General features: G+C 44.1%; 1 protein-coding gene across 1 annotated transcript in view; it reads right to left on the bottom strand.

The window, feature by feature from the left end:
- PHLPP1 (PH domain and leucine rich repeat protein phosphatase 1) overlaps positions 1-15949 on the bottom strand; it is a 205786-nt gene that overhangs the window by 72454 nt on the left and 117383 nt on the right. Inside the window, exon 4 of the mRNA XM_045065697.1 lies at positions 5504-5670. Within this exon, the coding sequence (XP_044921632.1) occupies positions 5504-5670 (167 nt within the window). The remainder of the gene's footprint in view (positions 1-5503; positions 5671-15949) is intronic.

Here is a 15949-nt window from a genome sequence, read left to right as displayed (position 1 = left end):
GTAAATAATACATTCTAATTAACAGTGACATACATAATCACGAAAGAAACCATTAAGCTACCAAAAATTACTCTGATTTTGCCTCTCCTCTATATTTTGAAAACTAACTTGAAGAGTTCCAATGCCAATAAAGGAAAAACAAACAGTGGTTGTTCCAAGAACAATGTTTTCCCTCTGAAACTGCTGGCCTATGTGTGTACATCAGCAGGCCATCTTTCCAGATTTAGAATGCGGCTAGAAATACCAACGTAAATGTTCTGTGAAAACAGCTCATTTATTTAAGGCAAGAATTTCCAATAGGAAGAAAAATTAAGGGGATATGTGGTTAAGAGAAGAAGTCACAGAACTCCCACCTGTTATAAATGCACTGTACTTAAAGTTACTCCCTGGATATCTGCCCTAACTGACTTTGTCATCTAAAAATTCATTCCTTGATACTTAGGCAAAAACACAGTAAGCTCCCCTCCGGTACCTCTCTAACATATTCACTATGAAACATGCACTAGAAATTAGCACAAATTCCATAAACACACAAATCAAAAATATACAACTAAATACATGGCATATCTCAAACCCGCCTTATTAATTATATTAGCATATAAATGCTACATTAATGCTTTTTGGAGTATGTGAGTTTAAAAATCTATATTATAATTTCAATTCCTAGTACTAAGTGTATGTATGTATATTCTACTAGACTTCAAATGTTATTACTTTGAGAACTTTGCAATAAAATATTTCTTGGACAATGGAAGTAGTAGCATGTGGTAGGGAAAACACGGGTTTAAAGCCCATTTGTTTTCCAAAAGGCAACACAAGAGCAGCTTCAGCAGTTGCTCAGGAACCCCCCCCCGCCCCGCCCACACACACAAGTCCCCTCAGTCTAGCCCCTCTAGGCATAAAAAACAGAAACCTTTGTTGCCATGTCAAGCTGAAAAATCTTCTACCTTAAGTGAAAGACATGGCTTCATCCTGCACAAAGTACGAACCAATAATACGTAAGTTCATATGTTTTGCCTGCTTTTCTAAAAAAACATAAATGAAGAAAGCTGGACGCCACTACATACTACCCATTTATATCAAGTACTAAAACAGGCAAAACTCATTTATGGTGTTAAAAGTCAGGATAGCGACTCTCTTTAGTCTAATCTCTGACGGGAGGAGGGGCACAGGAAGGCATCTGGGGTAGCAATATTCTACTTCTCAATATACGTACCAGTTACGTGGATGGGTTTACTTTGAGAAAAGCCACCTAATAGTACACTCATTCTTGTGCCTCTTCTATGTTTGTTACACTTCTACAAAAAGACATCGGAGGGTTACACAAGGAAGACTTAAGACCCCATATCCTCTCCGGTTCCAGCAGAACCCAGCTTATGCCCTGGAAGAAGCAGAACTGGAGTGTCTCTGGCTCAAAGACATCAGGCCTAGTAGAAAAGACTGTTCTGAAAACGGGGACCAATTAATAATGCACACGCCACACCCTCAGATTCTAGCTCTTCCTCACTCAGCTTCCTGAATCTCGGCATGCATTGCCCACACAGAAGACCACAGGATTCCTCTCACGTAAAACTGACATGCCTTAGGGAAAAGATCCACAGATACTGTCTTTGGAAGTTCCCCAATGAAACCACAAGCTCACCCCTGGTGGCTGTGACAGGGCTCTACATGGAGAAGCCTTGCCCACGTATCGCAGTGGGCAACTCACTTCTCAGTGACTCACCATTAAATAGGAACAGAGAGCAAAGGATCGCCAAATAGTTACGTTTCTACACAAAAGTCAGACACCTACACAGACAGGAGAAAAAGAAACGGACAGTGCAAGAAGGAAATAAGCAAATAAATAAATAAATAGCTTTAATGCCCTCAGAAAGAGAAGAGAAAAAGAAGAGAATGTTATTAAAACGCACACAAATTAAAAAACAAACAAGAAAGAGCTCTTGAAAAATAAAGACAACAGATCTTCAGAAGGGTTAACACAAAGTAGAGAACACCTGTCAAGAAGTAGGGCATTCAAGCAAAGAGATGGGAAAATTAGAGAAATAGAGGAGAAATGAGGTTCCGCCGAACTCACAGGAATTCGGAAGAAGAAAAGAGAAAACCAAGGTGGGGGAGAAAATGATCAAACAAAATGAGAAAGTTTTCAGAACTGAAGGACATAATTTTTTTAGATTGAGTATTCGTCATAAGGGCTGAAATTAATAAAGAGAGCCAAAGAAGGAACATCCTACAGTCTTCTGGAGGTTGTTTAAAACAAAACAAAACAAAACAAACAAGGAAACAAAAGGGGAAAAAAGATCACCGTAAAGAGAGGGATCAGAAGAGCATAACACTTGTTAATAGCAACTGCAGAACCTAGAAAATAATAGTGCACTGGCTTCAAAATTCTCAGAACACGTGTTTTCCTACGTAGAAGCCAGCCAAATTACCACTCAAGTGGGAGAGAAAATATTTTCAGATATGCAAAGTGTCTGATAAATTGGTCTCCCGTGCCTCCTTTCTCGGGAAGACACTGCATTAAAAAAAGGGAGTAAACCAAGCCTTTCTTCAAGTTACCAGCTGTCAGCAAACGAGGGGTCCAGCACAGGGAGATGAGAGCCACCAGGAAAATGACACAAGGTCATCCCAGGACGCCAGCTGTGAGAGGCCCGCGGAGCAGGTAGCTACCCTGACTCCAGGAGGAAAGGAGCGTCCAAGAAAAAGGCATCGGGAAGCATGTCAAGAGTTCTGTCCGACACAGGAAGACTAGAGAAAAACGTACACACGTGAGAGGCTACTCTCCAGGCAGCACAAGAAAGGAAATATAGTCACTGCATTTAACAAGCGCTTTGGCTGCGGGCCACCGCTCTCTCCTCACGAGGATGACAACCCAAACCGAGAGCCGGCCACACACCCAGCGGACGGAGCAGCGGCAGCGTGCGCGGGCCGGTGACAAGGGAAGAGAGTTACAGCTGCACCTTCCACAGTAGTAAGCCAACAAACAATGTCCAACAGCAACAAAAAAATGTCAAAATAGAAGTATATAAAGAGTACTTTGGAAGATGGAGGAAAATTGCAAAAAAGGGACCAAAAGACTCAAAAATCGTTGCCTGGGGAGGAGGACTGGGGTGTAGAGAGGGGCGGGAGCGCCAGGCACATACTCCTGATCAGGAGTCTTGTTGTTTATTAAGATCTTTAAAAATCTACATAGGATGTTACTTGGATGGGGAAAAAGTTTAAATTTTTAAACAATGAAAACAAAAACCAAGGCATGTAGGAAACAGCAGCGAGACAACTAGCAAGGACCGAAGGCAGCGGGAAAATGCCAGGGAGGCAGCTGTCCCGAGGAGCTCCCTGTGCTGTGCAGGTGGCAGCAGAGACGTGCCTCCCGGGACAGCTGCGCGACAGGCCGTGTGCTGAGGGAGGGGCAGCACAGGCGAAGCGGCCAGGGCCAAGGAGAAAGTTACAGATGCAGAATCCACAGATACAGAGGGCCAACCGGGAAACTCTGAAAGAACTAAATAATAAGCAGGATGATGCCCCAAACACCCTCCCCCCCAGGTATCTGTCTGCTCAGGCCACAAAGGCTGGCTCTTCGAGAAGCATCCTATTCCCTCGTGGAATGAAACGCACTTTGATATTCTTTGTGTTTAGGTTTTAAATTTTGAAATTACTTATGAAACATGCAAATAGAAAACTATAAAAAAATAATGATCATCTAAACATCCACTCCTCAGCTCTTTAAAATATTAACATTTTTGTCATATTTGCTTCTAACTTTTTTAAAGAAATAAACATTGTGGATAAACCCCTCCTGGGAGTATTCCCTCATCGCAGCCCCTCGCCGCCTCACAGCAGGAACCGTGCATCTGCTTTGACACTGCGTTCTCCATCCACCTCATCTCTAAACTGAGAGCGTTGGTTTGAATGCGTTCTGATGGGAACCCTGTGTGACATCCTGGACGTCCTGAAAGCGGGAGGGCAGATGGTCCTACACGGCCATGAAGCCTCCGCTGCTTATTATCTAGTTCTTTCAGAGCTTCCCGACTCGCCCTCCAGATCTGTAGATAAAAGCACCTCTGCTGTAAAGAATGATGGTTATCTCAAAGAAAATACTTGTACAATTATTTGAGCTCTGAGCCAAACTGGGCAATAACTTGTGGAATGCCACTTTTACTTGAAAAAACAACTGACAAATTCGTTACTCGGACTTGGGTATTTGGCAGACATTTTCTCTACAATGAAGTGAGAAGGTCATTTCAGGAAAAACAACTGACGGTATCTGTTGCCAAGGAGAGCCTTCAAGCTTCCAAATGAACATGAAAATTTTAGAAAACTTGCTTCCACCGTGAACTTGAGAACTTCTCAATACTTAAAGATTTTTCTGATGAGATCAGTGGTGATATTAACAACTGTGAGGTCTTGGAATTGCATAATAAAATGTGCTAACATTTGGAATAGCTTCATTATCTAATGAAATAGTATTTCCCAAATGACCAATAATTAATGCAATACAATGATGTACAGGCAAGGACCTATTCAAAGTGCAAGAAAGGTCGACAGAACCTAGTGTGAAAGAAGTTTTTAAAGTTTAACAACAGGGTTTTAGATTCCATACTGGAAACATTTAAGAAATGACCACTTGTCAAGTTTTGGTATATTATCAAAGAAGACTATTCACAACGGTCTGAAGCGACAATGATCATACTCTTCTCTTTTGTACTGCACAAACTTTGTAACAAATACTTACCAGGTTATTCTTTTTGGATATTAAAAACCATGAACACATAATCACAATGCTAAGTTACCACAATTTAATCCCGGATCATTATCGGTCATTTAGAACAAGTGAACAGTTCATTATTAATTTAAAAGTTATGTTCTTTTGCTGTTAGAGTCTCATATATCTACAAAAAATATGTAAATATCAGAGGCTTAGTTTACTACAGAATCAAGAACGATCATTGGTCTAAAAAGGAAATGAATACAGTAAATTCTTAAATCTGTTTTAAGTACACCCAAAAAAAGTCCCTTCTCTCTAGTTATAAAGCAGACTGTTTAAATGTTTGGCTCTTGAAACCTACACACTAACCACCCAGATGAACTGGGATTAGGGGATTTAAACCTTAGTTCTTAAACTGGTAGAGAAATGTCCTTTATGGGAAAAAACTGACTTTTTGTAAATTTCCAAAGAAATAATCTAATCTGACCAAACCTCTGTAGTTCAGAAGTAACACACCGAGTAACAAACTTTTTACAGACCCGTCTTCAGATCAGTTAGGAAACAGAAGTATTTTCAAGAGAAATAATTCTTCTTACACAAATCTGTCCAGTTAATGAATATCATAAATCATTCGTTTCAAAGGCAGGGACCTTAAAAAAATTTCACAATAAAACTGATAACGCCCTCACTTTCATGAAGTCCTATTACCTTGCCCTCTTAAAGAGAAAGGTCACACACTGTAGCTGTTTAAGTCAGATGACTCAAGTAACAATCAGAAGCGACCCATTTCTGTATGCTCACCTTTGCAGTTCACTGAGCCCCCTGGCAGTTGGTAGGCAGGGATTCTGCCTTAGGAAGTTTTGTTTTAAGTTGAGATGAGTGAGGTCTTGGCTGTAGAAGAGGTTGGCAGGCAGATGCTCCAGGCTGCAACACGAGAGGTCCACTGAGCTAATGCGCTGTGATGCAACCTGGAGGGGGATAAAACCCAGCCTGATTTTAATGCCATCCATTGGTCCTACAGATGCCCCCTATGGATAGAAATATGGTAACCCCATTCAGAACACAGGCATACTGTACAAGGGGCACTAGTAGTCCAAATACAAACCAGCAGACTATTTACTTAATATAGAACTGAGCCAAGTACTGTAAAAGCAGAAAACGGTGTCCCTGCCTGGACGGGACTTGCAGTAACCCGGTATAGGAGACAGGTTACAAAAAGCCCTGATTATCCTATCAGGTTCAGTGATATCAGTCATCTCCTCCAGGGGTTCAGTTCCTGAAAATGTTCACAGTAAGGGAATTCAGAGCTAAATTATACAAGACTCCAGAGGAACTACAGGGTTAGGAGACTGACCCGAACTGAGGTCTAGATGGAACCCATCCAAGCCCTCGCACAGACGGATTTAAAACAGCACAAGTAAGAGCGGTATCCCGGCTTTGCACACTTTGTTCGCAGGAATGGCAGCATAGCCTCAGATTCCACTGCCTGCCTGCTCCCAACTTCTTGGGTTTCTCTCCCCTAAAGCTTCAATGGGATGCTTATAAATCCACTGGCCTTTGCTTCATGCAGTATTCTAAGTACAGTTGATTTAATGTCTGAATGCTTATCCACATATTCAAAGCCTTCCTGGTTAAATGACTATGACCGTGGCGAGAGTCCCGGGCCACAGACCAGCCAGCGTGCCGGACGCAGGAGGAGCCCGGAACGACCTGCATGCCTCAAAGGCCTTCTCCAATGTTCCACATCATGTGGTGCCACTTTATGCCTCTGTGTGTGGCTTCAGCCCTATCTGCATACACCTTGGCTCCGTCTCTGCCCAGAGAGGCCATGGGTATACAGTTCTGAGATCTGGGCTGATTCTTCCCTCGTGCTCTTTATCTCTACCTCAAGCTCTAGGGCCTTTCTGCCACTCCTTATCTGCGATCAGTCTGATGTCCTTTTCTGTTACCAAACTCCAGCTTTCTCTTTCCCAATTACCAGGCGGCGGCAGGGCAGGGTCCTCAGGAGTGTGACTCTGGGGTCCGTGTGCAGCTTTATGTCCCAGCTCCGCGACTTTGGCGCTGAGACGACATGATTCATGGAGCCCGCCAAACTGCAGTTTTCTCACGTGTGTAAGAGGACTTAGTGACGCGGACATGGGCAAGCCGGCCGGGAAACTGCATTCAGTACGGGGTGACTGCCAGTACTACCACCATCAGTACTGCTACTACCACCAAATGGAATGATTCACACCTTACATCTACTGAAATCCAAATTCTCCTGAAGCTAAAAAGGTATTTGGAGTTAAATTTGCAGAAAACCTATTCTGCTGACGGCATATTTGAGGTTAGAAAGAAATTACTGTGCACCCGTGAGAGCTAAGGGAAGGGAAGAGTGGGGTAAGAACAGCCTGGCAGGGCTCAACTCAAAAAAGACTTTACAGGGACACCTGGGTGACTCAATCAGTTAAGTGTCTTTGGTTGAGGTCATGATGCGAGGGTCCTGGGATCCGGTCCTGCATCAGGCTCCCTGCTCAGCATTGCTTGCGCATTTCCTGCTTGTGCTCGCATGTTCTTTCTCTGACGTATAAATAAATAAAATCTAATTTTTTTAAAAAAGGACTTTATAGAGGAAGTCTGAGTCTGCTTTTAGCAATGTTATCTTTCCCTGAATTTTCACTATTAAATAAGAAAAAGAAGAAATTATTTTCCACAAAAAAGAAGGGAGGGAGATTGGAAGGGAGAGGAGGAGGGAAAAAGAAAATCCAGAACGGGCCAAATCACCCGTATACACTAAAACACGTGAAAAGAGCTATGAGGAATGCGATGGCCCTGAAAGGCAGGTGCAAACGCTCACAGGAACTGTTCTCAGGAGGAAAGGGGGCACACTCGTTGAGCACACACGGGCATGCCACGCCTCCTACCACCCGCGGTACAACAGTAAACCCGGCTGACGCTCTCCACCCCGAGCGAGCATGCCACAAGAGAAGGAGAGGGGAATCGGGTAGTCCATGACTGTGGTTACAATAATCTTAAGTATGTGATCTAAGAAGTCAGGGAAGGTTTCCCAAAGGACCTCATGTCCAAGCTCAAACTTGAAACTCGAGTGGAAATCTGTTTTCATCTGTCCCAAGTCCTTTTTCCCGATCTTCCTATAGAAGTCCTCCAGGACCCTGGGATCCTGACAGCTTTGAACCAAGGTTGTTCCCCTCTGACTACATGGATAGGCATGTACCCCAGGCCTGAGCAGCCACAGTACCCCACCCACTGAACCCACGGGTCCATCCAATAGGTAGTGGCACGTAACCCCAGCTAGGCTAACCAGAGGCCTTCTCGGGGGGTTATATATTCTGAAGCCAGGAGAAAGGGAACACACACACACACACACACACACACACACACCCCTCTCCACGTATTATGTATAAATAGCTATGGGGAAGTAACTATTAACCACATAAACCCCACTGTGGTCACGTACCAAATTAATGCTAGCCATTGCTTCTATCTGAGTAGGAAGGAGAAAGGAAGTAAGAAGGGGAAGATAAGAGATTTGGAATTTATAGGAAACAATTATTTCCTTATAAGAGGGACAACGGAAGATTAGGAAGTAACTATGAAAATGTGTTAACAACTGGGGAAGACCAGTACAAGAAAATGGTGAAATTATCCTTTGTGCTCTTCCGTGTACATGTGTGTATGTGCTTACTTTGGGGAAAAAATGTAATTTCAATGAAAATTTCAGTTAAAGCAGAAAACGGATGAGGGCAGTCTTCTGGCTTTCCTTGCATTCAGTGTTCTACTGGGTGGCACATCAGGGGCAACTGTCACCAAGGGATCCCTTTAACCCACTGTGGTGGGCTGAACAGAGGCCCCAAAAAGGAGGTGAGGCAGACAAAAACACAGATTTCCACATCCCACTCCCTGAAATCTGTAAGTACTATCTTCTGTGGCAAGAGTGAATATTGACTTATCTGACGAACTATGTATCCTTATTGAGAGAGAGGCAGAGGGAGTTTTGAGATAGAAGAACAGAAATCAATGTGCCCGTATGGGGGCAGAGACAGGAGTAATACGGGCAAGCTGAAGAATGTTCAGAGCCACCAGAAGCTGGAAGAGGCATGGAATGGGTCCTCCTCCCCTAGAGCCTTCAAAGGAGTCTGGTTTTGCCAACACCTTAATTTTGGACTTCTGGCCTCCAGAACTGCATCAATTTCTGTTGTTTTCAAGTCACCAAGGTTCTGTTAGTTTGGAAACTAATACACCCTTCATAATTTCTTCCAGAGTACTTCTCATTTTATTCATTCAACACGTTTGTTGAGCACCTCCTACGTGCCGGTGACTGCCGACCTAGGTGAGCATTTGGTACGCTTCGGTAAACAAAGTTAAGATCCCTGCCTTCAAACATAAGTAAACTGTATGTTAAAAATTGGCAAATACTATGGAAAAAAACAGAGCAAGGAAATGGGGGTCAGGACTGTTGGGAAAGTGGTAGGTTCTGCTTAAATAGTTTGGTCACAGTGGGCCCCACTAAAAAGGTGACATTTAGACGTGAAAGGCACGAGGAAGTTAGCTGGAAAGATTTGTCTAGGGGAACACTCCTGGAAGAGGAAGTAGCAAGGGTAAAGGCCCTAAAAAGGGACGTTCCTGGCATGTTCGGGGGGCATCATGGAGCCCAGCGGGGTAAGGGGGGTGTGGCCGGTAGTGAGATCAGAAAGGTAAGGGGGCGGGGGTGGGCAGCAGGTTGGGCAGGACTTTTTCAGTGACTGTAAACACTCCGGCTTTTAATGTGAGCCAAATGGGAAGCATGGAAAAGTTCTGAAAATGTCTGATTCTAGACCACAAGCTCCATAAGGAGCCTATTTTGTTCACTGATAGACCCTGTTATAGTCAGCACTTGGTGAGACCCTCGAAAAAAATACCTGTCAGAGGAGCGGCGCCTGGACTAGTCCCAGCCCCTCGCGCCTCACCAGCTTGCACCTGACCCCCTAGTGTGTGTGTTCTTTGCCACGGAGACTACTTTGTGGGGAGCAAACCCCATTTCCACGGAGGTGTCACACGACACACTCTCCTCATTCCGGACCTCAAGCCGTCGCCACTGGGGACACGGGGGAAGAGCCCCATCGGCAAGAGCAGCGTGGGGCGGTCGGAGCGGAGCCGGAACAGCCCCAGCAAGGACAGAGGACAGCGACAGGGCAGTGAGCTGCCAAGGTGCCCACCAGAGCTACTGCGGGCTGCCCCTCCCCCAGGCCTCTGCAGAAAAGGGGAGATTAAAATGCTCCCGCCCAGCCCAGCCCGGGTGCACAGGGATACGCCACAAAGAGATCTACTCAAGTCCCGTGGGAGAAAACGATCACTTGGACCAAAGAGGCTGTGTGACCGACATACATGTCACTTATTAAAACCAAGATCCTTCATAGGAAAGACCTAAATAAGTAACAAAAATAAGTCAGAAATCCACCTGGCTATGCCTCAGAGCAAGTAGCCTTTTACTACTATTTTCTTCAAAGTAGTAGGAATTACAATAATACTAGCTAACATGTAGGGGTGCTTCAGTTGTCGGGGGGGCTCCTCTCCTAACTGCTTTAGCCATCCTAGTTAACCTTCACTACAACTCAGTGCGGCAATGACTTCCCCTCATCTCAAAGACAAAGGGAAAGACGAGTCACCGAGCGCGGCCCACGGTTGCACGGCGAGCAGCGGCAGAAGCCCAGTTTGAACGTGGACCTGTACTTCTAACTCCCACAATAAAATGATACTCTGACCCCCCAGACCATGGCACAGATGATCAGAGCTCATCCCTAGGATAAGCTTGAGCCTCAGCAATGGCAGTTGACGTAGCAGTGACCGAAGACAGTCCTCCTGGAGAGAAGCAGAGAGCGTCTGCTGACCGCAGCCTTCAGGGAAGGGTTGACGCCCCATGGAGGTGCTGTTCCTTGACCTCATGGGCTCTGCCCACTCCTGTCTACACAGCCTGTCATCTGGGCAGCTGCGATGCCAGCGGGCAAGCACTTCTTCAAATTTTAAAAGGTTCTAGGAAACGTTAAAAAGGTCATAGAAATTTAGAAAGTGAAAGAAAAAGGCACACACCAAAATTGCCTCAAATCTTTGTTATAGAAAGGGACCCCTAAGGGACCTCACGATTAAATACAAAATCCTTTTAGGTAAAAGCGACTGTACTTCTAATGCACCTCTCGACATCAAGACAGTGGAAGACACAAGCAACTTGACATGCTGAAGAAAGGAACAGTCGTGACCACACTCGGGGCATGTGAATGTTCTATCACTTCCAAGCCATGTGGCTCTAGGTAGGTCACTTCATCTGTCTGTCCTTGGCTCCCTCATCACTGAAGTGGAACAGATAGCACCTCCCCTGGGAAGAGTCAACAAGCTGCTGTAAATAATACTTCTCTCATTTTAAGACAAGCAGGAGAGGCTCTGCAGACCAAGTACCCCTTGACCAATACCCACAGCGGCTCGCGGTACAGACCTGTAACACGCGCAAAGGGACAACAGCACGAACCACCGCTCTTGTCACCTTGAGCGGGTCCACAGATACAGCTTGGTCAACGGCAGAGCACACCGGCAATGAGGCTCTCAGACCGTCCATGAACTACACATGACAGGATTCAAGGGTTAGAAGATCGGTTCAGTGTAACTGCGGATGAGGAAATCAGTGCTAGTCTAGATTAATAGCAAAACTTTTTCTTTTTAAGATTTTTATTTATTTATTTGACAGAGAGAGAGAGATAGCAAGAGAGGGAACATAAGCAGGGGAGTGGGAGAGGGAGAAGCAGGCTTCCCGCAGAGCAGGGAGCCCCATGTGGGGCTTGATCCCAGGACCCTGGGATCACGACCTGAGCCCAAGGCAGATGCTTAATAACTGAGCCACCCAGGTGCCCAAACAGCAAACTTTTTTTGCTTCCAGCTATTTCTAACATGCTCCTCAGGGCAACACGTTCCTTAGTTGTTTCTCGGCAAGCCTTTAGGGCACTTATATCAAAACTGGTCTTGGCCCTGAGTCCAGCTGAGCTGCATTTCTAAACCAAGACATGTCTCCTAACCTAACCAATCCTGCTACGCTTTTGAGGTTATCACCTTCCCCAGTAACAGGACTGTCCTCCGCGTTATTCCCATTATTCCTGACGTCCCCTTAGTGAGCAATCATCTTTTATTGGCAAGGGAAAGTTTAGAAAAACATTCATGTGACTTTTTGTTATTGTTGTTACCAATATACTTTAGTGAAGGGGCATTTATCCTTATTATGGGCCTAGCATGCTCAAAATTAAGCAAAATGACCCTGAAAGCCTTGCTGAAATAGCATGAGGAATTCCACTTGTGCAAAGTAAAAGACAATGTGCACCAGCACAATGAGTCATTAACTGCTCCGGCCTAACCTTCAGTGGCTTGGGAAATGATGCCCCCGCTACAGGGACAGTCTCTGGGGAGGTCACTAGACTGCTCTAAAAAATTCTTAACCTCTTAACTGACCTAGTTTTAATTCTCACCCCCTAAAAACTGCTTTGGGAAGGAATGAGGTGGGGGAATATAAATTTAGAAGAGTGTTCACTGATCTTCCAGCTAAGCATTCTAGCAACTTATTTCAACTCCGTCCTCATGGACAGTTCTAGAATACTTTTTATCAAACCGAAGTTTCCATTTTTAGTAAAATTCAAATTATCACTGCTCTATAACATGCAATCATTTAAAAATTTTTCTACAAATATATAAAAAATCCCTTCAATGGACCCCAGACCTTTTCTGCAATGACATCTTGTTTCTTGATCCTGTACTAACGCTACCATTTTATAAACTCTGTTTAACAACAGATGAAGAAACTTTTGTATAAAATTAATTACAATATATACATTAATAGGAGCTACTAATGAATAATAATTAATAATTAGTAATTAAAATACACTAATAGGAGCAAAGCAAGGAGCCGATGTTCTTAAAGCACTGTTAAAGCAACAGGCTGTAAGGATATAGAAAAAACAAGACTGAGAAATTTAGACTAAGAGCTCCACCTAAGTATCCCGACCCCTCTTTGCCAGGGGAGTGGAGGCGATGTGGACGAATGAATCTTTTGACACATGTTTATCATCTGCCTCTACGAACCAGGCACTAGGCTTGGTCCTGGAGAGGTGGCACTCTGTGTCTTCAAAAGCTTGGTCCCTGAGGACACCGGCACAACGGTGTGATGAGGGCACCCAGAGCAAGACAATCCCAGCACCTACCCTCCCCTCCCTTGCCCAGGCACATGGGCAGAGTCTTGCACATGGCCACCAAGAGCAGACACAAGTTTGGTGTTTGTGCAGGGAGCTCGGGGCACGGCCTCCTCTGGAAATGCAGACCTGGCGCCACCTTTCCCAGAGCCAGAAGCGACAGGGAAGAACCACAAGGAGATGGCACCGCCAGGCTCCCAGGATCACTCCAGGGTCACGCCAGCAGTTATCTCCGCTCCGCACACACAAACCCCATTGTGTTCCTGAGTAACAACAGAAAAACAGAGCTCGGCCTGGGCGGAGATCAAATCTGAACTCGGAGTTCCTTCCTCATTTCCTTATTGGCAAACTAGGTGTAAACAGTCCCTCTAGACAGTGGCCACCTGCGAAAGTGGCATCTCCCTGACCACGGGGAAGGGAAAAGACGGCCAACCACCAAAAAACTTAAATTCTAGCTTTCTAGTAAAAGAAATGATGTAAATGTATACTTAAATGATTCTACTATCAGAAATGAGCTGCTTGTTTTGTATTTTAAGTTCCAAGTCTAACATACGAGGTCCAGCATGTTAGACACAGACAGATCACTGACATTTTCCCAATTATTCGGTGATTCCTTACTTCATTAAATTATAAATCAGACTAGTGGGTAGAAGAACTCAACTCTTCCGAGGAGATGTAGGAAATGCAATACTCTGGGTTACAAATATTGGGATCTTCCAAGATAAGCAAATATATAATGGTAACTAAACTTGTATGGATATATATATATATGTTTATACGTATTATATTTACATTGGTCTAAATACTCAGACTAAAATGACTTAACCTCATAATAGTAACACGACTAGATACAGAGATGTGGTTAACCATACATGGTAAATTCCCAAGACAGCAACACTTGACCAGTTTTTGAAGAACCAGACAGCAAGCAGTCCCCCCAACAATGAAATCAATTTAATCTGCCTTGGATGACTCCAACAGCTCCTTGAATTTCTTAAATACATCTTGGTCACCATTTTAGAAGTCCGACGATCAGAGCACTGGGGGTCCCACTCGCGCCCCTGGCTGCATACCCTGCACTACAGACTGGGTGACAAACCACCCCTTCTTCTACACGGAGCTGCCCGGACTCAGCGGACAACTGTGTAGGTGAAGTACTTCCCTTTGACATTTTCAGGACATTTCAGTTGTTATTTGAGTCTTGGTTTGTTCGGTCCCCTCGGGCCACTGTTAAACACTGGAAGCACAATTACAGAGAAAAGAGCAAGGGAGCAGCCCTTCCTGCATAAAGCGGGACTGGACACCTCCCACCTTTGTGACCCCATCTGCAAAACGGAGATGTGACAGTGTCTCCTCCAGACTTATTGCTCTCTTCTGGGAAGCCTCATGTGGCAGAGTCTAGTGAGTGCTTACCTCACGGGGTTGATTAAAGCAGCTGGAAGGGTGCTTGGCACACAGAAAAAGGCACCAAAACCTGAGCTATTGCTACTGGCATTACTGCAGTCACTGCTAGATCAATTCATCAGGCGAAGTGATTTTATGAACAAAATACATCAACAAGTTGGTGGTAAAAACAAAAATTGTTTTATTTGGCGTTGACCTCACGAAGGAATAACTGATTCACTCTGGACTGAATATGTGAAGCAAGGAAATGAGGGTCACAGCCTCCGGGCTCATGGGCTGGCATCGCAAGTACCGCCATGGATAAACGAGATACGCCCACAGGAAGCTGAAGTAGGGACCGGGAACCACATGACAGAGGGACTTGCTGGAACTACCAGAGATGCTCCTCCCGAAAACAGACCGCTAAGGGGTGGCAGAGGGCATGGAAATCATAGTAACTTCAGTATTCAGAGGCGATCGAACAGAATTATCCTGTGTTATACCAGAGACCAAACCTGGATCAGTGGGTTGAAGCCACAGGGTAGAGACTTCATCTCTCTGAGAAGGAAGAACTGTCTGGTCAGACACTACAAGTGTCTGAAACACTGTAGACATTTTTAGAAGGGAAGAAGTCTGGGAGTCCAGAAGGTCCTTTCTGAATCTTGAATTTAAGTCTCTGAAGTAAGAGCACTTGATTGTGGCCACAATTTAAGGTTAAACTAAAGAACACTTTCAAAGAAAATACCAAATAATTGTAAAGATAATTATTCCAGAAAACTACAACAAGTAATATTATGTTTTTGGTGCCTATTCTACAAGGGCCCTTTCCAATCTTAAAATACTATGTTGCAACTTTAAAACACAGCTGTAAAGCCCTCGCTTGACACGGAGAATGCATTTTATTAAAGGTGGTAAAAATATACAGATAAAATCCACATGAGGAATACATTTCTTCCATTTGCTGAGACCCTGAACTAGAAGTTGAGCCTAGAAGAGCGTCCAGCATCAAGAAAGAGTGGAATCCATCTTCCTCCTTCTCTCCCTCCCGCCCCACGTCTCTCAGGGCAACTGTGTAGTAACTCCAACAAAAGTGCAGAAGAAAGGGGAGGGGGTGAGAAGACCCAGAGAGGCAAGATGGAGACACAGGAAATCAGTTTGACCCAGTTAATGCAGGAGCCGGCAGCGTCTCACAAACATATGCCTCTTTTGTTAGGGAATGGTAAACAATCTAGGTATTTTTTTTATAGTGCATAAAATTAGATTATAAAACTTTGGAGAAAATAAAATGTAACGGCTTTAAACTGAAATGACTCAGATTCAAGGAAAAACCCCTCCTTTAAGAATATGTTAACTAAGATTTCAGAACCAGTAGTTGCCACAGGAAAAAAGAATAGACAGGATTAGCAATGTGGAAATAAGATGAAGCATAATTATAACCACAAAGAGAGCATCTTAGTATTTTTACTAACCTAATCACAGTTTTATGTAGTACAAAAACAAAACTTAATGCAATCTAAAATATTTCGTTAGCTTAAATTCAAAGCAGAATTCCTAAATTTCCTAATTTCATAAATTGTTGCTCATATCCATAATAAGGAAAGATTCCATAACATGAACTAACATGAACTTTTATGTAACAAATCCATTACTATGTTAGAAAGTT

This window comes from Mustela putorius, unplaced genomic scaffold, assembly GCF_011764305.1.
Source record: "Mustela putorius furo isolate JIRA1106 unplaced genomic scaffold, ASM1176430v1.1 tig00003858_pilon_pilon_pilon, whole genome shotgun sequence".
NCBI lineage: Eukaryota > Metazoa > Chordata > Mammalia > Carnivora > Mustelidae > Mustela > Mustela putorius.
This window is presented reverse-complemented; position numbering and strand designations above follow the sequence as displayed.